General features: G+C 34.9%; 1 protein-coding gene across 1 annotated transcript in view; it reads right to left on the bottom strand.

Moving 5' to 3' along the window:
- The window catches only part of LOC110374010 (zinc finger protein Gfi-1), a 56,600-nt gene that overhangs the window by 23,113 nt on the left and 7,406 nt on the right, over positions 1-26,081 (bottom strand). Inside the window, exons 2-4 of the mRNA XM_049852175.2 lie at positions 12,189-12,317; positions 828-1,479; positions 458-639 (exon numbers count right to left, since the gene is read on the bottom strand). Coding sequence (XP_049708132.1) covers positions 458-639; positions 828-1,479; positions 12,189-12,317 — 963 coding nt within the window. The remainder of the gene's footprint in view (positions 1-457; positions 640-827; positions 1,480-12,188; positions 12,318-26,081) is intronic.

A 26,081-nucleotide genomic window follows, 5' to 3' on the forward strand; every position in this document is an offset into this window, starting at 1 on the left:
TCTTCATGAATGTAAGATGTTGCGGTCTACAAAATATACTTCGGCGTCTCACTAACACTTAAGTCCGTGGATAAGATTCGCTGGGACCTTCTGGTACCTAAGTGCCATTGCGATTTCATTTGACCGTTCTCACTTCCACAACACACTTGATTGTGTGTAAACAATAGTGCTCCGGACCCGAATTAAATATTAAAACTGTGGGGAGAATAGGTTTGGTCTTAAACCATTTTTGGTCCTTTGAACCTGATACTGAAAAGTGAGACTTGTTTTACGTGTTCCGTCAAAGTTATTTTTTTTGCTCTGGCGGTGTGTCTTAAATCCAGACTGGTGAAGATTATCTTTAGCAATATTACTGCTTATAGATATCTAGAAATCCATAGGAGTCGCAATTGGGTTATCGGTTTAAATACAAGTACGTATGAATTAACCTAACTCCGTACTTAAATATAGCACTCACCAGTATGAATATAAGTATGTTTCTTCATATCAGATTTCTGGTGGAACCGTTTCCCGCAGTACTGGCATGGGTAGGGTCTGGTGTCGGAATGGATGAGCAGGTGAGTAGATAATGTGCTGGACCGCTTGAAGGTCTTCCCACACTGTTTGCATTCGAAGACCTTTTCTACGCTGTGGACAGCCCTGCAGATAGAAATGGTACATTAGAAGCCAGTATTATATTCCGGTGTAGAAGTACATTGATTAAGATTATGTGTCGCTATTTTTAATATAACTTTAACTTAACATCTAATTTGCAAAGGTATAACATTTTTTGTGTCTTTTAAAATAAAAGTCATTTCGAGTTTTCGACATACATTTTGGATACTCACCTATGTTGACTCAAACTGATTTCATGTCCAAAAGTCTTGCTGCAGAGTTCACAAGCAAACGGCCTCTTCCCGTTATGAGACCGTCTAGCATGCACCTCCAAACCATGAGGAGTACTGAACATCTTTTCACATTTGACGCAGGAGTACACATCTCCTAAGGGGAGAGGTCTGGATAAAGGACCTGGGGCTCCCAAAACAGCTGCACGGAGACGTAAGAATTCTGGCCCAGCTGCCTGAACAGCATGCAGGTATAAGTTGCTGTACCCTCCCCAGCCAGGAAGACCGAGACTGCCAGCGTCTCTCAGAAACTCCGCAAAAGGAAGTGGAGGGTACAGGAAAGGTCTTTGGGGCTGCACTCTTGGGGCGTCAGGCCGAAGCAATGCACTGACGGAGAAAGCTTCCGATCTTTTCGGAGGAGGAGAAGTATCTGGGGGTCTTCTTGGGGATGATGGAGGGGAGTCCACTTCAAGTTCTGGGGAGCTGGAGCGAACGGATCTTGGGGACTGTGGGGATGGCGCCCAGCAGGGACTCCCACAGCGGGAGGCTGGTGAAATGCCTTCGGGTCGTGTTTCATTGTGATGCTCCTCTTCTTCATCTTCAGTTCTATCAGTCCTTTCGCTCACTAAACGGTTGATGCCGAATTTGATTTCCTCTGTAACAAAAAATAACATTGAGTTTGAGTACTTCAAGAAGAGCAAATCTGTTTGCATTGTTAAAATTGAGCCATTTCCATTGTCCTCATTCACCCATTCTCGGACAATAGCGGTCATCAAAACTGATGCAAATAATGCATCTAACCCTACAATTGTTTGGGTCATAAAGACCCCACTGCGCAGGTGCCACACTTGTCGCTCGGAGCGAAATGGGCCGTATCATGTCGCTGAAGCAAATTGACTTTCATCTGTTCAACCCTCGAAGCCCAACCCCTGTAATTAACACGTCGGGTCGTTTAGGACCCCAATCTTTTTTTACAATTCACTAATCCGCGGGCGCGACTAAACGTAACTATTGCTGTTCAGTTTTGTTTAGTTTTGTTGGTATTGTTCAATGTTTGATTATGGATTGGGAGTGAATAGGAATTATGTTATTCAATGGTGTTTAAGCTGGTGTATGTATGGTGGGTTCTTTACTTTGTTTTTAGATGTTCTTATAGGGACATGTGTCATAGTGATAGTAAATTGCCTTGTTAATGTAATGAAAGCTTTTATGTAGAAGTTCTCAGTGTATAAGTGCCGAATCTTATGTTGTTATAAAATAACTCCAGGTTCGATCCTAAGGAGTCGACTCTAAGGTTTAAAGTATTATAAGTACGTGCTCACTAGTCACATTACTCTTAATCACTTAAATTTTAATCAGTTACGACTCCCACGAACGCCACACATGACAATCAAAACATAGACGCACGACGAAAGATCTACACGTGTCCAAAAGAAAATCTAAAACAAAATTACAGACAATGTCCCACAGAATAAACTTCATACATCATCAACTAGCCATCAGCACCTCGTGCTGTCCAAAAACAAACATCCATCTCTAGCCGAGACAAGCTATACTAATGAAGAGCGAACCCCATCTGAAACGCAGCAGCTGTCGGCATTTGGAGCGGAACCAATCGGGAAACTTCGGCAAAATTCGGCACTGACTTCGTCATCCGCCGTCCCCTTGGCATATTTCACGCTCGGGCCTCTTTTAACAAAGCCCAGCGTTTAAGGGTTGCTCCTACACTTGTTTGTTTGTTCCCTACCGACACGGCTTTATCACCCTATAGTATTTATTACATATTAATGGTTATTTAGATTCATTGTTACGCCCCGACAGTATGCTCGAATTTATGGCATTGCCAAATATTGAATGGGACCCTCAGTGAAAAGAAAGGCGTTCTATTGTTAGTTGGTAATTATGTGATATAATTTTGGGATCTGATTTATAATTTTGGGCAATGTGTTTTTCGGTCATCATCATTATTATTTGTTTTTCTTTTTGATTACTTCTAAATATGGTTATGAATGACAATCATAACATTCTAATTATGTGAAGCTTAAAAACGTAACCCTAAAATGCAAAGGCCATGAAAATTTTCTCTCTCGTAAATTCAAGGTATGTAAAACATCGCATATCACAAAGACAAATTCAAACAAGTCCAACAGAACTCCAGTTAGCCTCATTCTAGCGTCAAACTGCCAGACGTAAGACAAACAGTAACTATCAAATGCAATCGAATTAAGGCATTTTTAGCGAACAAATTGGATTACAAGCTGTCTGTCTGTATTTTTTCTAACCAAACAGAACATTAGCGGCATTACTGTCAGACTATTTGCAGGCTTAATGCAATTTTAATTATAAAAGGCGAGGCTCGCAGCAAATTGCAGCGATGCATTCAGATTGTTATTTTTCTGAGAGCTTTTAACAAATTAAAAATATGTATTGCGTATGTTGCCGGCGATTTATTGTTGGCTGGTTTTTTTGTAAAATGTTTATAATGCGTGATCGTGGAAATGTCGCTTAGGTTATGAAAAATGGTTGGTGTTTATGAAAAAGTTAATTAATGTGCTTTTGTTATTAGATTGCACGACGATGTATCGTTAGTAAAATAGGGTTAGATTATAAAGATATATTTTTTTTGCTTCAACTAAATGACTTGCTTACAGTCATTATTTTTATTTTTATGTGGATAATCTGTATGTCAAAGGATTATGATTTTATTTTAATTTATGACAGTATCTCTTCACTCATCTAAGATAATAAATATGGTAGGTATATGATGAATCATACTGTAAACACCTGAATATCTATTGATAAAATATATCTAATAAGAAATGAAAAAAATATCTGTTGGAAACTGGTGGACTTTGAATAGACTTATTCATGATGATGATTAGCAAAGTATGGGTTTCAGAATATTGACCATATCGAAACTAAAAAGTCATGCAGCATGAAAACTATTTAAATACATGTCATGGTGCAAAGAGCAAAGTGATAAAAACAGTGCCAATTTTTATATGAATCTCAAAAGTAGGTACATATTCTGAAAAAGTGCTAATCCATAGGACGAAAACACAAGTAAATTAATAACTAATTTATAACTTGAGAAATGATTATAAAATCAAAATGTATAGTCACGTTCAAATCATTAATCAGGATTAAGAGTAATGCAAGTAAATCATACGGGGGCCGTGACGGGTATTCAAAAATTTAATAAAGGTACTATTTATTGGTCCTTTTGACCGTAGTCAGAATTTGCAGGGTTAATGTTTAGGTGAATTATAAAAGTTAATGATTCTTTATATTAAGGTGAATTATTAATGTTAACATTTAAATGTTAACATTTCTGTCAGTTTTTGCTGTGACTTAAAATCAAAGATACAGACAGCACATTAACGGTCTTCGATCTGTCTTTCTTCAATAGATTTTCAACCTTATGACATTATTAGTAGGTTAATCTTCGATTGGTAAAATTTTACAGATTCGGGTAGGTTGACCTACTGGTGTCTGTAAATAAAAAATACGTAGGCTATAGACATGGTATAAAAATAGAATATTTACTCTTCATGGTATAAAATGTACCTAAATAACATTTGCTTAAATAAGTTCAACTTTGAAAGTATAGGTAACGACGTTAAAAAAAAGTAATAAAAAATTAAGCTTTTTTTATTATTTTTGTCATTAAAATGCTGCACTGCTGGCCTGTAGTAATGTTGAACATTACTGAAGATACCTCAAGCCTACCAAAACCCGATAATCTTGATTTTTCTTCAAAAAATAAATTAACACCTTATATTTATCTGTTAAACTGTGATAAGTAAGCGGCGCTGTGATCAATGTAAAGATAATCATTATTTACAACTATACGATAGTCAAAGATTTTATTTTATCTATAAGTCAATAAAAGTTGCACTTTGGACTTACTTTTGATTTAACTATCGAATCTTGAATTTATGTGTAATCTATGATAGAACAATTTCAATGATCAACTACATAAATGCATATTTTTACCTTATATTAGATTTTTTAGTTACTGAATTATACCAACTCAATGGACCAGATGAACTTTTAATAAACCAAGTGACTAAATAATTTAAAAATTGTGTAGGTACAATTATTTTAATAGAAATTATTGATTTCTCAAAATTCAAAGAAGTGACTGATTTAAAATTTAATATTCTAGGACGCATTAGAAACAAAGTACCAGTTAACGTAGGCCTATTTTACTACTTGAAGAAGATGGTGATAATAACAGATAAAACAGTGATTGATAGAGTTTTTGTCACGAAACTAGATAATATTGTTATGTCTAAAACATCCGTTGTACGTGACTGTCAAAGAACTAAATCTATCTGAAGTAGGTAAATATGCATAAATCAAATGTTATCATTCGCATGTAATTCCTTTATCAATCGTAATAATATGATTTTAATACCCTTTTATCGGCTAAGATTAGTTAAATCAACGATTGTAAAAAACGTACCTACCAGTGTCTTAATGATTTTTTGTTTGACTCATATTGCTATTTATTAACAAGTCTTACTAGCTGTTTCTCGTGGTTTCACCTGCATACCGTGGAAAATATAATTCTACTTATACTTTCTGTAACTGGATAATATAAAGCCTATGTCACTCGGAAATAGTAACAACTGATTCAACCGTAAAAGATTTTGGATTTTCCAAATCGGTTCCGTAGTTTCGAAGCCTTTTGGGGCACTCGCAGACAAAAACAGGATAATTAATAGGTACATTGATTACAGGTTTATGTATCTGTATAAGTAATTAAGTATAGCTCTACAGGTAGACTCATACTTAAAGATATTTAGTACTTGCTGATCCCGCGATCTTCGTATCATTTAAACCTTCCCTGGACTCTACAAACATTTTAAAACCAAAAAAGCAAAATCGGTCCAGCCATTCTCGAGTTTTAGTGAGACTAACGAACAGCAATTCATTTTTATATATAAGAAGATTATCTATATGACATTTAAATCTATATGTTGGGGCATCCGGCTAAAGGCATATTATTTTATCTTTGTCTTTACAAAAAACCTATCTGATATTCTAAAAAAAGAAACAATAACTACTATTTATTATGAGTTTGAGTCACATTATTATTACCCTATAGGTAACTACTACCACTACCTATCTTAGTCCAATTATTCGTCATCACATGTGGTGATTAATTGAGGAATTCAGTCTTAAACCATATTTATTCAACTCTGAAAAAATATTGTTGTGTCGCATATAAACTATGTAAGTTTTAAACATCTTAACTTATGCCTTCAAATATATACATGTTTAGGTACATTAATAAATATTATTTGAGTTTACTAAAAAATTATGTTTATCATAAATCCGGTTAGCTAATCATTAGTATAACTCGTCACACATTAATCCTGACTTAGATTTTATTATTTGATAAGTTAAATACTTCCGCCTAAAATATTTATTAATCTTTAACTAAATATTTCAGCATGTACCTATTATAAATAAAGAAAAAGTTTCAGATGACTGCATAGAGTCTCTTCATGGCTTATTTAATTAAAAACCTGAATATGTACCAAAGCCGACCCCTAAATATGCACCTAGTAAGGACAGGATGAAAGAGCTACCTACTTTATTTTTGGATACACATAATAGTTAAATACTATAAATGAAAATAAAATAACAACTACAAATAACCCCCACACCAATTGTAAACCAATTTTATAAGCCATAAACAACAGCATGAATCTAATTTAATTTTTGCGTTTTTTCCATTTTGTTAATCACTGCAAATCCAAGATGGCGTATTCCTGTCATTAGTAACACGGGCGTGTAAGAAAAACCGACACAATTTCAAGATTATCCAGTTAAAAGTCAATTTGCCTGATTTGAAAATGAGCGAAGAACTTTCAGTAATTTTTGCGTAAGAACTGAAGGATTTCAAGCGTAGGTTTGCTTGGAAACCTGGTTTAAAAAATGGTATTTTTAATTATTTGCGAAAGTTATTTGGTTGAGCCGATTGAGATGAAACACATTGAGATAAATGGTGCCCTAGAAACGTAGATAGACTTTTTGTAGGGGTCCAAAATACGGTACTAAATATAAAGATGGAAAAATAAAATAAAATAACAGATTTTCCACTAATTCAAACTGAAGACTAATAACTGATTGAAATCAGTATTAAAAACCTTTACGTCACAATGACGACATACCAAATATCTAAAAGAATCGGCAAAAACAAAAAAATACCACTTAATCCTACAATAATCATCTACATCCATTATAAAACCAGAGCCAACCAAACCCTAGAAAATATGTACAAAACGCACAATTTATATTAAAAATCATTAGATATAAATTATCGGTAAACCTCGGGTGTAATCGGGTAGGATTTGTTGTAATCCATTTCAGCAAGGATTATACTAATCAAAGTTATTACGTGAAGGTCTATGAAAGATTACAACTATTCGTCTATAACAAAATAAATAAATACGACTGAAAAATAAACATTTTGTAGTTAATTTTGACAAATAAACATCAGTACCAATATCATGTTTCTATAAGACTCTTTCTAGCCTCTTTACGAACTATCTTGGGGTCAGCTTTCAGTTTTAATCGATTGCTACTGTGTACAAATTTCTTACAAGAAGCGACTGCCTGTCTGTCCTTCTCAACCCAGTGTTTAACGCTGTCAAGCTAAAATGGTTCAATCGATTTAGACGAAATTTGGCTCTGAGATAGGTGGTAGTACAATGAAGAAGAATATAGGCTATTTTTCATGTAAGTAACGGGTGAAACCGCAGGCTACAGCTAGTTTTACATTTATACCGCTTTACCTGCTAAACCTGATCCAGATTGCCACTGTAAAACTTCCAACCAATATTACCTATTGATTTTGTTATCAACTTATTTATCTTTACTGCTGTGTTTTTACAAAGAAATATCGTCCAACCTTCAAATGTTGGCTAAAACTGACAATTTTAGAACTTAAAACAGAATATTTTTCTGTAGGTACGGATCTTTGTTTCTACTTTAAGTTTAACTACTTTAGGGATTATAATGAAACTTGGCCATAATATAGCTAATTAAGACTACTTTTTGTCCACGTGCCTCAATGATTTCCTTTAGAACGATGGAAGCTTGTTTAACATATTTCATAGTAAATAGTGAATCGCAATATTGTTATCCAATATGAGCTACGTAACACAACGTCACATTTGATGGTATTAACAATGTCAGAATACTCCTCGATAAATTTGATAAATCAGGTCTTTCGGTACGATCTGAGAATTTTTATGATACCGACGAAGCGGGATTAGGTATGGTGGTCGCACCTAGAGTTTTTTCGAAGTTATCGTACCACGTCACGATAAAAATTATCTGAGAAAAAACCATTTTGGATTTTCGCAAAAGAAAGTTCATTTCTTGCAATATTATTTCATCATCATCAGTCTAGCCTTTTCTCAACTATGTTGGGGTCGACTTCCAGTCTTATTGGATGCAGCTGAATACCTGTGTTTAAAATATCATTTATGGTTTAAAATTCTTGAATTAAGCTAATCTTACTATGTCAACAAGATACGTAATTAACAACTAAATATTTTTTTTAACAATTCTCAGCCCAGCTTTAAATATAGACTGGGTTTTTCATATCACAGAAATTATTTAATAATCCAACATACTGCATCAATTTCGATATCAATGAAATGATACTATCAGATTACTAAATGATTTGATGTTCTAAACATAAAATTATCACAAATAGTTAAAACTCACTGAGGGTAAAAAAATTATTACCAGCTTAAGGTGCACTTATGTCTTTATAGAATTACGTTGCAAACTTTGTTAGATAAAGGTTTAGTGCGCAGTAAAAGATTTGCTTTTAATAGCAAAATATATGGCGGTTTGGATTGAGCTTCCTGATAATTGCTAACAAAACTTGATTAGGACCAAAATATTTTTGGTCCTTCCGCCCACGGGTTGTTTAAAGCTTTTATATATAGAAACTTGGAAAAAATGGTGAGATGAAAACAGGTCTTATGGTTTTCACGCAGAAATATTTGCCAATACAGGGACCACTTTTTTGTATCGTATCATTTAGGCAAGCATCACTTTGGGCAAGCTCGCCCTTATTAAAGGACCGAAATCCTTGCCAAGTTATATGCCAGCTACTGTATCAAGGATTACAAAATTGGAAATTATCTATAATTTCTCCTATTTCAATTATTAGTGAGCTATTCATTAATCTCTACCTCAGTCAGGTTATCAACTTTGGGATGACCTCTGCTATCGCGGCGGCGCCTTTGTATGCGTGCCCCGATTTCTCTTCTTAATGTTTCTAGGAATTATTTGCTGAAACAATAGCACGCTTCATGTTTGTGATGCATACCAACTTAACAGTGCAGTTACCTACTCCATTCTAAATACCACCTCAGCTTCAAAAATTTAAGGTTCAAATTAGAGTGGCAGTTCGTGAATTAAATGCCATTTGAATGATTGTTTGTCTGTAAACGTTGACGAAACCGCGGTGCCTTTGAGATTAAACTCTGGTTTGATAATTGCCAGTCAACATAGCGCCAAGATTTGTGATTATGGACAGTTTACGAGGTTTATTCTTTAATGGCGTCTCGTGTGATTGAGGTTAGTACTACAAACTTAATGCTTGCTAATAAAACATGGATTGCTTGAAGAAAAATGCTAATTGGACAATGTTTTTTTGGCACACTATAAAATGACGTTTTTCTCAGTTTGCTTTCTTAAACAATCTTGGCATTTTCCATTCTGTAATCAATGCTTAAATCCAAAGGCACGCGTTCTTTTATCATTCAGTAAAGATATCAAGCATGTCATTTGAGCCTACTGTTTCATTCGGGCACAAAAGCCTTACTCAACAAACGTATTCAACAATAGATTTTCGAGATTACCCACCCCAAGCTTGGCAAACAAAATAACAACAGAATAATGTCCAAAAAGACTAACATTAAACAATTGACACGAGCAAAAGTCACGCTAGCAGAGGTTATCAAGACTTGGCCGTACTTGGCTGCACTTGGCAAACAGTGTAGTGAATAGTAGGGTAAACAGTCAAGCGTTGTCGTGACCGCTTGGCAAATATTGACAGTTATACCTGGCACGAATTTTACCCTTTGATTGATCGAGCATTGTGGTTAAACTTGGCTGTTTTGTAATTTTGAATCGCATGTCGCGTTTAAGGGTTGGGTGTCATTGGATTTTACGAGGGTAATGTGAACTTTCCTCGAATTGCGTTTTCAATGTGATGGTATCAATTGCATCATTTGAATCTTTATAATTTCAAAGCTTTAAAGACGGGATAATTGGACACAGTTCTATCATTCTAATCGGTCAAACCAGTCCAAGGACCTTACCAAAATTATTTGTTTTCGTTCACAAGTTCGTCTTGAAAGCGATAATTTCTCACTTACAACAATAATAAGCCTTGTATATTCACCTTCATGTAAAAACATCCTGGCATGGTTTTGCAATACAATTACGTGCAAAAAAACTGCACACTTTTCACAAATTAATTACACCTTCACTTGAAGACGTCAATAGACAAGTGTATTCGAAAATCAAAAACTCATTTTTGAATTAAGAAGGTAATTTCAAATTCCGAACTCACAGCAAGATGTTTGGTTGGCTAGCCCCACGAGTTTTAACATAACCGGCTGTTATCTGGACGACGTGTGTTTACCTACCAGGGTACACATTTCCAAATCCGATTTACAACCGAGACAACCCAGGACGGTCAGCAAAGAAATGTATTTTTGAATTTTCTTGTGTTTTTTTTATTCATGTGTCTTGAAAAGCTAATTACTAACAAACCTTAGTTTTTTGCTTCAAATACAGAGAAAGGCTTCATAATAGAGGGTTCATTATTTTATAATTGTCGTGTCATAGCATTATTTATACTAAATTAAAATGTATTGTATTGTAAATGGAGCTATGGTTATAATGATTTTTCGCATGATCACCAGTCCCTCCTTAAGGCGCTAGTAAAAGCTTTCAAAAGAACTATTGAGAAGCCATTTAATTATTATATGACAATTATGTGGATTTACCAAAACTTAACCTTAACAATCAAATACGTCACAACGCATCACGGTATATAACCAACCACGAAGCTACCAATAAAAAAATAACACTTAACATCCACAGATACTCTATCCCTACCTTATCTATATCGAAATTTGTTCGACACAAAAATTACATGTATCATAACATGCACGTTTAAACTGTCGAAGTTGTATATCGATAACTTATCTCTCCTTTGTCGTACCGCCAAAATCAAAGTCATAAAACAACGTAATTTCGCCAGTGATAACAGTTTTGACGTTCCTGATAAGATAGGGCGAACCCTAAATCTGTAGCCGTGGGATTTAGGTACCAAATGTTATTGGTTAGTTATTAAATGTTGGGTATTAGAGCTGGGTCGTTTATTGTGGCCTGTAGTGTAATATAGATTATGCTTTGAATGAGTTTCGGCTTATGTGACGTCGTTTGTTTTTTGTTGTTTATAAGTTTGTGTTATGTAATGTAATATGTCAAGTTTTTATTTATTGTTCTATCAGAAATGCTGTGTGAGTTATTTGCAACTTTATTGCAATGAGCATAAAGTTGAGATTAAATAAGCAATCAAGATGATTCAGTTTACTGCTAAGTTCTAATCAACAAAATGCGAAAATTCCAAAATACAGGTTTTTCTATCTTTTTGGGCGTACAAAATCCTCAGGAAATTACCAATCATGTCTTCAGCAATCTAGACAACTGCAAGTAATCTGTTTGGGTGCTCGATTGCACGCTAATTTTATCAGTTTCGATACAGCCGTCATTTGGCGGAACACTTGAGCCTGAGATTATTGGCGGTGAACTAAAAAGAGTGAGAGCGAATTGAATGATTGAATGATTTCGTAATGGGATTACTGAATGACGTTTTTTTGATGTGTTGACAGTTTGTAAATAAAGTTTTTGATATTGCATTTTCACAGGCTTGTTTGAATTTTTCTCTAACATAATATAATTCTGTGTTGGTACTTAGAAAGGCTGGCTTTAAGTGTGCCTACTAATAAGGACTGTCTCCAGAAAATAAGTAAATCAGTGATTGACGAAATGGGCGTTTTTGGGGGCGCTGTACTCTGAAAATTGACGTGAAAAAGTGCTCATATAATTAGCCGTAGTGTCCATATGCCATATGCATATTTCGCCTAAATTAATTTGCATAGTAGCCATATGCAGTAAATGATTTTGACTTTAAAGGTACATCACATTTATGAATTTAGCATCAACTGAAATAGAACCCTAAAACTGCTACATTTGAGTTGAAAATTGCTTACCCACTTCTTGTTCTAACATTAAATGGTATGATCCTCTTACCTCTGACAGGGTATGGAGTCTCATGACTCTGTGGAGGAGGTGACGCGATCCTGGGTTCTGACCGACTGGCTGATGCACCCCATAGGGACTGGCAGAGTCCATTCCGAAGGGCTTCGCTTGCTGATACTCCTGAGGACGAAAGAGGTTTCATTTGTTTAGTATAGGCAGTAAATAATAATGATGGGACTACATAAAATGTAAAGTAAAAAAAGAATAATCATGTTGTTGTAAGTAGCGTTGAGGTTTTGTATTTCAAGAGTACGAGATAAGCTCTTTTGAATATGTGCTTTTTTTCATTTGTTCGATGCATCGAATACCTTACCATTACTCATGATTGCTAAATTGTATATTTCCTATTTTTATGACGAAATAAAATAAAGATGTCTACGTAAGAGAAACACTAATGATATAGGCAAAGTAAGTAACTGAACTACATAATAATAGAATCATTGAAAAAACGTAATTGATTTTACATTATTAAAGGACAATGCCTAAAAACGTCCCCACCCACCAACAGACTTGAAAGTAGTGTCATTGGATGCGCCTCATTTAATAGATCATTTCTTATTATGGAGACATATTCCAAAAGCATGGGGTTTAGGAACTATAAGACAATTTAGTGTCCTTAATAATGAATTAACTTCAAGTTTGTTAACCAATTACTCGGAGTTGGGTGGACCGATTTTGATGTTTTTATTTTTATTTTAAAGAATCTATCTCAAAGTTAGTCTAATTTAATTTTCATCAAGATCTTTTGAGCAGTTTTTGAGTTACCATCGGTTAAAATAATCGGTTTGAAGAGACAGTGTAGTTCTTCGTAAGGACACCTTAACCACCTCCAACAGAGTTCAACTAAGTGTCATTGGATGCGCCTCATCCGCCAAAAAGATCCCGATGAAAATTATATCGGACTAACGTTGAGACACGTTCTTTGCATTAAAACAAAAATAATCAAAATCGGTCGACGCAACTCAGAGTAATTGGTTAACAAACTTGAAGTTAATTGATTATTAAGGATACTAAAATGTCGTGTATTTCCAAAACCCCATACAATTGCAGTAAATCGTTTTGATAATCATGATCTATCGAAAGATGCGCTTCCGATGACACTAGTTTTAAGTCTGTTGGTGGGTGGGGACAGGGTCCATACAAAATCCGGCATTGTCCTTTTCATCAGAAACGTCTATCTCCAAGTCGACCTTTTCAATTTTCCAAAAAAACAACTTCCAAAAATCTACCACATACAAAAAAATCTTGAACAAAACAAGCTGTAAAGGGTAAACCGGTCAATATTCAGTAGTAGGGCACTTCCTCATTACAGCTCACGGTAATTACACGACAATGTGACTCACGCGCATCTGCCGACTATGTGGAAACTGATCTAGGTTCCTATTGGCTAGGAATTCCGAATTCCATTGTCATTGATTCTGAAGAATTTGTAGAAGTTTTTGGTCCATGAAATAGAGGTATAGACTTTTGATTATTTAAATTATCAGTAACAGCAGCAGTTCTCACACATCTAAGGAGATTAGCCAACTGCGCAGGACATAGGTATTATAGTGCACAATCATTTGCTTCTAAGGAGATAAGCCAAATGCCCAGCACATATTATAGTGCACAAGCATTTGCGCAGACACAGGTGCACTCACTGCTCCTTCACTCTCATAACCCGATGAGAGCTAGACCAACGAGGTGGTCGAGTGAGACTTTAAGATTGACTTGTCAACTACTAAGAAGTCTACGGGGTTTTATTTTAACCACTGATAAAGTCGTATTAATTTAGACCTAGGTAAAAAAGAAAGAGAGCTATGAAGACTGTGAGGTAAGGTTAACCAACTGGATAACGGATTTTTTTAAGTATATCTTAACACCGGGTTTTTTAGTAGGGTAACTTATAAAATATGTGTAATAATACCATTGTATAAGTAAAAGTTATACTGATCTACGAAATAACACTTCAATCAATCTTAATTAAAGGTTCTAAATATAGAAGAAGAGCAAACATCTCGCGAAGCTTATAAACAAAGTGTTGATCCGGTGGAGCTCTAAAATGGCGCTTATTATTTGAAGCTTGCGTTATGTGGGGACGAAAAACTAAGGAAACAATGTTTTTAATAGGAAAAAAATATGTTGATTATACGTTTAAAGTTTTCACAACGATACCTGAATATTGCATCATGCCCATGCATTAACCACGTCATTGTTACAATGCAGACACAATAGTTGAATAATCTGTGTGTATCACATATGTCATTATCTTGCTAATTAATATCATATTTTTGAGACTATTACATTGAATACTCTATTCTAAGAGTTAGTTAGTTTAGTTTTCGTTTAGTCTTTAAGATTAAAAATACATACGTATTTTTTTAAATATTATTGGTACCAAAATTACGCAAAGCCACGAGCCCTTTCTCTACCCAGCAGCATTTTAGTGGCCCACTTAACATCAAACAATTGAGTGTTTGTCTTATCAATGAAATGGTCAGTCATGATTTGGCTTCATGCCCTCACCACGTTGGTAACTTGGTACAGACGACCAGATCAATCTGTCAAATTTCTTCAAATGATTTTCAACCTTATCACAATAGCGGAAGATTAATGTTCGATTGACAATTGACAGTTCGGGTAAGTTGTACCAAGTCACAAAGCGTTCAGCTTAATAACTCTATTGCACTTTCTTCAAACGTGATATTAATTCCTGGAAGAATGATCGTATTTAATTCTTGGAAGGAGAATGAAAAGTAATGAGGCTTTAGTTAGTTTTATCGGTGGTCCGGTTTTTATGGGACAGTCATGTTACTTAGTAATACATGACCTTTTTAAGACGCACTGCATTAAAGCTGAAAGAAAAAAAACGACAATAATGTTTGTGTCCACCAGTTTGTGCTGCAACATTATTCATCATCTTCTTTCAAGCCTTTTCCCAACTATGCTAGGGTCGGCTTTAAGTCTAATCGGATGCAGCTGAGTGTGTTTTAAAAGGAGCGACTGCCTATGTGACCTCCTCCACCCACTTACTTGCGCAACCTAAAACCCCTTGGTATGACTAATTGACAGACTTTCTGGTTTCTGACTACTCGTAACGACTGCCGAAAATTATCAAATAAGAGCCGGGATCTACATGCAGTTTATTATCTGAAATATAAACATTATTAAGCAAACTTAATTTTGTAGAACAGTTATAATTTTTTAAGGTTCAGATTTTCACATTGTCGATAAAAAAAAAATAGATTAAAGGGAACTGAAACGCTAAAACATTTTATACACATTAAACATGAAAATTTCTTACATAACAATCTTCAATAAAAAAATATCAAATAACACATGTAACACGATGATTTTACATCGATTATATCGGTGAACAATTCCGAAAGGATTACTCGATAAACTATTATCTAAACATGTATTTAGGTAATCACTGCTGTTGTTACAAGATATTAGCTGTATCGATTACATTTTATTCCGTGTAATTCTGATAGTACACGATTAAGTGTTTAATTCATTTTGTTTAATATTTTTTATGTGAAATCAAACATAATATTTGACAATTTATTGAATTTATACAAAAGATTAATTTATTTGAGGTATGAAATATCATCCATGTTGGCCTATATAAGGCACAGTTTGAACTATTTAAATTCTACAAAAGATTATGATATTTAAGGTATGAAATATCATCCAATTTGGTCTATAGTATAAGCCACAGTTTGAACTATATTAAATAGACTCAACTTTTCTTTCTTTAAGATAATAGAATTAAAATAATTTATAACTGTAATTCCGATGCTGATTCTTCTCCGTGAGAAGCAATCTTTGGAACCGTGCTACTAGCTTCGAGATCGAGAGATCTTATATACCTATTAGAAATAAAAATATATGACTTGAAATATGTCAATTTTATCCCAATATGTAAAAAAAAATGAATACGTAGCTTAAATTCAGTTATGGTTCAGTTTAAAAAGTGAGTGTAAGCATTCAATTCAATACAAAATCAGCCTTCTACGCAACATAGATTAAATCGGCCACAACACATAGGCACAAGTACTTATAACAACAATAAAGTTTATTTGTTTATTACAAACCGATAAACAGTTACGTATTAACATTAAATCTATGAATATTTTAATGAAGGTCACTCTGATATCAGAAAATTCTTAGAAGTTTAGGAATGGGGGCATATGAACTCCGGTTTAGTGAGAATTAATTGTAATTTATCAATTATGGTCAAGATTATTATGAAAAAAAGGAATGATTTAGGAAGGAAATAGTTTTGGGAAATAGGAAAGTTCTTGCAATTTTATCGATGAATTGCCTCTCCGTTTTGTAATGTATTGCCAAATGATTATGGTCTTCTGTTTCGTGATCGAAGTTACCTAAATCTATAGCTCTATGTCATAATCGGAGAAAAAGACGTTTTTCATGGCTAGGAAAATCTTTAGTTCCACCAGTTTTACTTATAATCTTTTTATGCTCAACTAAGTTTAATCAATGGTGTTACCATTATCTTTGTAGATATTACTATTATGTAGTCTAACAAACTTGACGAAAACCAAGACCTAACTTTCAATTCAGACTTGCTAACTTCACTTAACCCATCAGGCAATTGAAGCGTGATTTTCCCCACATATCTGTACTATCTAATAAGATCTATTGTTCTATCATCGTGTCAGTTTGTTTGTCCGTTAATGCAGATGGATGGAGCACGTGATTACGTACGGATGGCTGTAAGTGAGGCAATCAGTGCCTCGGAGGAAGAGAGCGATTCTCTGGCGCCAGGCGACGATAGTTGAAATTGCGAATGTGGTATGCTTTGGCTATCTTCGCACTAATATTATGAATGCGAAAGTCCGTTTCTTACGCCAAGATGAGAGATTAGAAGAGATTTGAAATGGAGACAATCTGGTGTCGTAGGTATGCTTCTTTTTATCCGGATGTGTAACAAGTTCGATGGAACAGCAAGTTAGTATTTTATGGACACTGTTGTTTGTTTTGATCGGATGATAAAAGCTTAGACTTCACAACAAAAGCTTTTCAAATAATGGTGAACGTAATTATCGATTCTAGAATGAAGTCCTATAAATACTGATTTAGTTTACTGCTTTCAACAAAGCGTTATCTTAATATTTGAAAAGAATAAGCTAAGAAAGATAAAGACGTAAGAAATATACGACTTTTCACGTGCACTGGATTTATTCAATGCCAACAAAAATCGTAGATTTGATGTAAAGATGCATTAAGTATTTGTGTTTGGCAATGACACAAAAAAGATAAGATTTTCAGCTTGAACTCGTCATTATTTAATTCCTTATTTGAAAATGCAAAAGTCTGACCGAGCCTAACACAAAAGCCCTTCCAAATAAATTAGGACTGACAGGATAAGAACAGTAAGCGAGTGGCAAGGACAATCAGTGCAGAGGAAGACGACGATTTGATGGCGCCAACCATAATCTACAAAATGGACCTTCCAAATTAACGCGATACACATAGGGCTTAAATTTTAATATCTAGAGAAATTATGCCGACATTGCAGATCGCGAACTTAATACCCAAAATTCGGTTAGTTCCCCAATCTTCTCAAACTCTGTAAAATCGAAGCAAAGCTTTTTCATAATTCAGCATACAATACTGACAAAAATTGTGCACATATTTTTTCCAATCTAAACAAAAATCCATATCATTAAGACACCCAGTCTTCTGGGCACGTTAGGGGAGTTAGTGAAGACCTAATTTTTTTTGCAATTATTTTTGTTATTTAGGCTATAACAGTTTTATTTTCTTTAATTTAAAGTATAGTGCAAATATAATTCGTGTAAATAAATTTTATTGATTCTTGAACAATAAAGATAGCTAGGTTCGAAACAAACAGTACAACAGTAGGACAGGATAGGAACAAGACAGGCAAGGGCAATCAGTGCAAAGGAAGAGAGCGATTCGGTGGCGCCAGCGAGTGTTAAGGTCGACTGCCGGACATTGCCATAAGTGCCCAAAGAAGATAGTAGCGTAACATACATTATATAACTGAATCATATGTAAGATAATGTTTTGGTGCCTTTGATCTTGAATCATATCGTAAAAGATCTGTAGCTGTTAATAATTCTTCAACTAAAACGAAGCCTGGAGTTGTAAAATTGGTTTCTAAGGATGGAAATAAAACCCAGAAGCAACCAGTATTAAGCAATTCTCCCACTAACATCAACATCATAGATTTCATCAACAATAAGAAAAAATTAAGACCACCAAATGACCTCAATGCCGCCGACCATACAGCAGAATTGGTAAAATTTGGAGTACATCAATTACTATTTATAGAAATAGATCGTCACTGTGTGAACTGAGAAATCTATTTTTAAATGGCCAAGCTTGTAATTGTGGTATGAATCATGATTTTAAACTAGGATGTATTTTAGAGTACAATAAAAAGTATTTGTAAATATTTTTGCTTTAGATCTATTTAAGAAGGTACACTCTTTAACAATCACTTGGTATAATGCAATTATACCTGCAAGGTAATATACGATTGCATAGTCCAAAAGATCTCCTTAAAAATGCTTACACTATCATCACAATTGTTCAAATGATGAATCATAATTTTGAAAACAACAGCAATTGAAATTACTACAATAACAATGAACGAGTTCAACATCTTCAAGAGATAAGACAAGATGTTCATACTCTTGAACTTCGCACAACCAATGGAAAACAAAAAAAAACTATTAAAAACACAGACATACAAAGTTAAAACAAAGGACTTGCCGAACGGCGCCAATGTTACGAGAATCAATGACCGTCGTCCGGAGCAGCAGATCATTAAATTGACGCTCGCCACGCCAATTGTGACATCGCTTCCTGTGATGAGAGGTGGATCAAGCTATACGATGGTAGCGGAGGTTTAGATCCTGAATGTTTAAGAGAATTAGATGATCAAACTTGTACAGGATCTTTGAGAGACGGAAAGATGTGTAATGGTTAGAAAGATCGAATGTGGTAAAATACGAACTCAAAGAATGGTAGCAACGTAGGGCCGTTTAAGAAGTACATATATGTACAATCGCATAATGATTTCCTTCCTAATATAAAAACAGTGTTTGAGATTAGCATAATTCCAAAATCACCAGAAAGCGCACATTTTGGTGGAATTGAAATTGACCACGTTTCTGCTGAAGTGAAAGAAAGTCATTCAAATGGGTTAAAAATATAAGGACATCATAAAATATAGAAAAAGTGAAAAGATCGCTTAAGCTTGCAACACAATGATCTATAGTGTCGCGTGCTGATTCTTCCATGTCGAAATATAACTGGGATTTATCTCATACATTACTTTAATACGGCTCAGATCATACATTAAGTGTTTGTTAGCTTTATATCACTTATGCTGTTGCAATTTGCAATTGATACCGTCTGCAATGTTCCAATGATTCTTTAGTTGCAATTCAAAGTGCGTTTCATTCTTTTTCTTTATTGTTATACGTATTAGCTCGTGAGTCGTTGGAGTTTTTCCATTCTTGTGTTATGGAAACCTGTGAATGGATTAAGTACACTAAAAGTGTCTTTATTAAAGTAATTATTGGAAGCTTCTACATCTGACTTTGTCGATAGCATAGTGTCTTCACAATTGCGACAATTTAAGAAAAGCTTTGCCTTATCGGTCTCAATTTTGATCAAATCATCCCTATACATATTACGACTCTTATAACTGAACATACAAAACTGTCTAGACATCTACTCCAATTAATCAACAGCACCTTATGAATGTGTTAAACATATCAGTTATCCAGACCACACATTAGCACCTAAAATAAGAAATCTAGATACATCAGATCAAATCATGTCGGCGTGCAGGCGCCCGGCGACCGGCGCCTCGAATACCGACCGTCCGGCTTCTGAGGATCGAGTGTCAAGATTGTGATTATTGAATTTTTAGTCCATCTCCTTGGTATTTGTATGCGATTTTTTAGGCAAAAGCTTGAGAATTAAGTATTTTTGCTTTTTAACTTCTGTCCGCTAGATCACGCATCTCGATTAAAACAAATCAATTTTCATGCTCAAGGTTTTAGCTAATAAGTTCGAAATTGCTTGGGTAAAGGTATTTTCTATCAAGCATTTTATCTCTTCAACTATATGATTAATTGCTGCCCTATCATTGTTTTGTTGTTACTCTATATCCAAATAGATTTTATGTTTTGATTGATTTGCTGATCGTTGATTAAATTCAAAAAAATATGCCTACTTTTATAAGTCCTGTTTCATAATGTACTTCATATGTACTTATGTTGTTTTGTGCTGTTACGCAAGTTTTTTAACGAAACATTTGAAAGTCATCATTTGGATTCCTTGTATCGTGATGCAATTTGGTCTCTTACGTGTGTAAGTCCAAACTTTGTCTTAATCCTGACCTTTTACCAGTCCCAAATCAGCTTACAAATCTGTATAATCAATATCATTTGCTATCCCATCATAAGGGTTACAGAAAATCTCCATAACATCTAAATCCATATTAAAACCAGCTGCGTTTGTCTCGAAGCTACTAGTGTTATCACAAAAGGCAGCCGCAGCATCAATTAGTGTCCGTCGAACAATACTTCAGTCAATGGACGGGTGGTCATTCATTCGCGTATTATTAGATAGTAATGTGGTTCAATCGTTCGGTCGCCTATAGAGATGAATAGAGTCGATTGATTGGTTTTTGAAAGTTTTTTGATGCGTTTAAAAAATCTTCATGACTATCCATGAACATATTAGTTGGCAATATAGATAGTGGTAACATTTTTAATTTTTTGCAAGTATGTAGAGCAAATTAATTAAAAATAAACTGAAGTTTTTTTTTTAAATATGACTTTTCTCTAATAGCAAAGGAAGTAGTCAATATCAAAAGTAATATCTAATATCAATATAAAAATATATGAAGTCTGTGATATCAATATTCCTTATAGCAAGATCACAATTAGACACAGCTCATAAAACCCAACTGCCAAAAATAATAAATCTCAACTCATATAATGCTACCAAAACGAAAAGACCAACCTTAAAAACTGCATTAAAACCAATTGCAGTGACTCCAAACCCATCGAGTTCTAATCCGGGGTGTCGCATTACCGTCCTGGGTGGCCGCTAACAGTACATTATTATAATTGGCCAAGAACAACGGTCTACTATCTACAATCTAGAGAATTCTCAAAGGAAACTGATCGATGTTATGTCATGATTATATTAGTATTATATTCATAACACTTGTTTGTTGGTCCTTTGATGTTCATTTTGCGTGTTTGTGAATCTTTGTGAATGTGATGTATGGTAGTGGTGCCATTTTATAATTTTTGGTGCGGACTCATTGACCTTCGCATACTGTCACTGGACAATAATATATGCAATTTGGAAAAAACACACAAAAAGTAGAAGATAAAAAAAACAATGTAGCTTAAGACTGAAATGCAACTAAATAACTAACAAAAAAAGAAACCAAATGAAACAAAAAATTCTAGCAACCAACCAATTAAAAAATACAAAGAAATTTCATCAGCACACTCAGTTCATTATGAGGCATACCATAAAAACAAGATGAACAGAAACGTATGACATTCTTATCTGGAGACAGGCGGTCTACAAGACCCAGATATCTGTAACACTAAGCTTTTTGTACGTTATAAAGAATCTTTCATTTTTAATTGCAAAACATGCGGTCCTAAGGTCACAGAGGTCCCCGCTTCCTAACAGATTAGCAACAGAAAAATATTTTTTGTTAACGATAACAAAGTTGCTAATTAAAATAAAGCTGCGGAGGAAGTCGTTGATTAGCAACGTGTGTTCGTACCTAATTATTTTTATTCTGATTGTTTTCATTGGTTGCTGGCTAAATTCTAAATTGGGTCAGTCTGGAGAAACATAGGTAGGTACTACTTACAGCGAATATGTCCGTTACATAAATTATGATTAGTAGAATTAGAACTTAGAGTTTAGGAGAACTTAGTTTCTCATAAAATCATTCATCATTCAAGTCCTTTGTCAAACTTAGCTTTGTATATTTTTATACCTTTTTAATTTCTCTTTTCTCATCATAAAATTCAAGCTTGAACATCTTCAATAACCTCTGCTTCCTCTAGCCTTACCTTTCTTCCTACTGTTCCTGTCTATTCATCCTATTTCACCGCTCTAGCATGGCGCCTGGCCTACATTAGTCAGCCTCTGACTCATTGTTGACTAGTCCACTGAGAGTTCCCACGTTCAATCCGCCCACAGCCTCCGTTTTCAGATGCAATGTCCGTGATATCCAATCAACGGGTTTCCTTACTTTAGGAAGGTCAAGATTGTTTTTGAAATTGTTTTTACCTAGATTATACAAAACTAATCGAATCAAATATTTTAATCTTAAGGGGTTTTTCATCTACACCGGATTAGTCAAAACTTATGCTTGCTTCATTTTCTTGTTTAATCTTATTTTATTCTCAATCGCGCAAAACATCAATTTCCAATTTATCATTCGTCATTTAAGCCCTAACAAAGTTTTCAATTCTCTCCTTAACATAGAAAGAAAGAATGTATCTAAGGACCAAAAAAATTTCATTCAACCCTACAAAAACGAGTTCTACAAAATTAAATGCACAAGTCTGTCAAATCTAGTCATTGGTCGTTTCCCACGGAACCACGCCACCTACGCGTGTTCTTAGTCATAGTCATGTCCACTGTTTGTCATCTGCCACTTTAATTGATCCAAAGAGATCTAGTCGTAAATTAAATCGTGGTTCATAATGGTCGAGTGTGTGAATATTTTTTTGTTGAGCATTCGCGATAGAAATGGCCTTGTCTTGCCTTGGGTTGTTAGTTGTGGATGCAGATGCGTTTATTGGTTTTTGAAGTTAAATGTGGTGATATTTTGCCAATGATTGTTAGTTTTTAGTAAGCTTTGAATTATGACATCAATTTTAACAATATAATAGGCTGCGGCTCCAGACGGTACTCAACATTATCTTGACCACAGCGCTGCAGAAGAGTTTCATCAACATCAGTTGCTGCCTTTCTTTTTTTCTTTTGTCATCTCACAAAGGTCCATTAAAGTCACAGCAGTATGTACAAGTCCCAGTCTACCTGAAACTTTATTCTTTCCAGCTTCAAACTTACCAATACCACCATCATGATCAAGGTTCTAACCCATCGATGTGTGTATCTAGCACAAGAACAGTGTGGCAGCGATTAAATTGTACAATCCTCCGTCTCGTGATTGGCGTGCGAACGTCGGAATGGGTTAAGAGGTGTTAATTGTGCGAGATTGAATGTTTTCTCAGGGCAGATATTCAATTGGACGCAATTGTTACTCCGTCTGATGCTGCTTTTTTGTTGAAGGAAAGGTTGCTTGTCTAGTCTTGGTATTTTTGGAAATTATAGAACAAAATGTTGAATTGGGAATTGATTTTGAGGATATACGAACGTTTCACTGGTCTAATACTAGAAAGTTTTATTAGCACTGGTTTAAAATGATTCAAATTATTTTTCGGGAAATAAATCATATTTTTATACCTAAGAATCTCTTGAGGTTGAAAGATCCAAAGACCATTTCATTGATAAGTTCTTTCCAATTAATAAAATCCCGCTTGAAACACATACTCGTGTGACTGGTCCCTACGGAATTGGGGTCAAAGTCGCCGTTCGTATAGTGTTACACATCGCAACTCCTATGCTTTAGATTGGGACCTTTGGAACTTCTGTTGAGAATACCAATTAAAAAAAAAACAATAGTGAATCATTTGGTAAAGGAAGGTGACTGAGAAAGGTTGAGTAAGAAAGTAAAGGAAAGAGAATGTTGGTAGCTCATTGCAAACATAATATCGTACTTAGTAGGTACAATGCAGTAGACAGTTCTACGTATAAGTGCCTATACAATGTTACATATAGGTATATAACCAAGCCCATTGATTACACCAACAACAAAAATCTAATCACAATACCAAAAAATATCCCAACTAAAACATTTATTAATCAAAATTTTGAACTCATCGTTCAAACACTAAAAAAATTTCATCCAATCTACAAAGTCGTCCAATTTGACTAAACCGTCAGTCGGCATAATATAAAACAGTTTCAATCAATTCCATGGCCTATGATTCATTGCGCTCATTGGACAGTGGCCACTTTGATGTTAGCCGCACGTTTTGCGACAATTGAACACAGGAAGATTCTAATAAGGTTAAGATTTAAAGCTTTAGGGTCAATGAGGAATGGAGTTTGGACTAGAATCGGATGGTTAATGGTAATTAAACAATGGTCAGTGAGCACACTGAATTGGTTACAAGATGACGATAATGATACTTCAGCTTTAATTATTACGGAACAGGCATTATGTTCATAAATTGTCCTTTGAATTTAGGATTCAATTTTTGTGTATCGATGACGATAATACCATTGTAAAATGGTAAATGGTCAGTTTTGTCAATGAATTGTAGTTTTCCTTCACATAATTAATTTAATAACGTAAATTCATCTAATGTTTATTACAATAGTGCGTTTTATTTTAGAGTAGCTTAATATGTACTATTTGTACAATCTAAGCTTCTCGATTCACATCTTTCAAAAGAGAAACGTCCAGAATTGGTACGACTTAAAAATTTCATAACCGTCCTAAAAACAGTACTAAGATACTACATGATCTTCACGATAAAATCGCATGACGTATCCAACTTAATTGTTTGACATCTAAAAATCTCTCGCAATCAACAAATCATCTGCTTGTTGAAGCGACCGCATCAAAGGGCCCATTAATAATTAATTTGGGTACTAAATCGCCTTCACACGACGAAGGGATTTGGTAATACGGCCACGTGTGTGCCATTAGACTAATGGCGACCCTGGAATCTTTGCCGTTTATCTAATCCAGAGCTCCTTTACGTTATGGGACTAAACTTTTGAAATGAACTTTCTATTGTTTGCAATTATTGTCATTAAGAGCATTATTAAATTTTATATTTACTATGCATCTTCGGAGCTAAAAATATCAAACACTGTCCTAGGGGAGGCTATTGTCCAACAGTGGACGGTGGAATTGCAATTATGTCTTTCATTTACATGTGCATACTGACTGTCCGGTTCTCTTGCTTACAGATGGTAAGCCTTTTGACGTTTATACTTTAAAGCTCAATGGTTAAAAAAAGACCGTCCGTAAACAGTACCGGCCTTCAACACTTTAATTGCCTTCAGTGAATTTGGCATCTATTCCTCATTAACTTTCTCCTACTTAATCCGTGTCTCTCAAGTATTTATTGTATCAACACCATTATCAGTACCCAAAACAAGCTCAACCCTTTTACTCTTACCAGTTTCTGAACCACCACAGTAAGCCTTATAATTTTTATTACCGTAACACAATGATTTAATGCGTGTAGCGTTAACTGTGAGAAGCGGATGTCGGATGCGACCAAGGACGTGCGATTTTAATGTCGTCGTTTTGTCGCGAGTAACACATGTTAGTCTGGTTCGCAATTGAAGCTTCGTTTGTTTTTAGGGTTCCGTACCCGAAGGGTAAAACGGGACCCTATTGTTTTCGCTCCTCTGTCCGTCCGTCCGTCCGTCCGTCCGTCCGTCCGTCCGTCCGTCTGTCACCAGCCTGTATCTGATGAACCATGATAGTTAGTGAGCTGAAATTTTCACAGATGATGTATTTTTGTTGCCGCTATAACAACAAATACTAAAAACTAGAATTTAATAAATATTTTGGGGGGCTCCCATACAACAAACGTGATTTTTTTGTCCGTTTTATAAATGATGGTACGGAACCCTTCGTGCGCGAGTCAGACTCGCACTCGGCCGTTTGTTTTTTTCTGTCAATGTAATAGACGCCCGGATGACTACTGTTAATTAAAGTTTTGTGAATGAACGTTACAATTATGAACAATAGTTGTGTTGTGT

This window comes from Helicoverpa armigera, chromosome 6 (genome assembly GCF_030705265.1).
Source record: "Helicoverpa armigera isolate CAAS_96S chromosome 6, ASM3070526v1, whole genome shotgun sequence".
Taxonomy (NCBI): Eukaryota; Metazoa; Arthropoda; class Insecta; order Lepidoptera; family Noctuidae; genus Helicoverpa; species Helicoverpa armigera.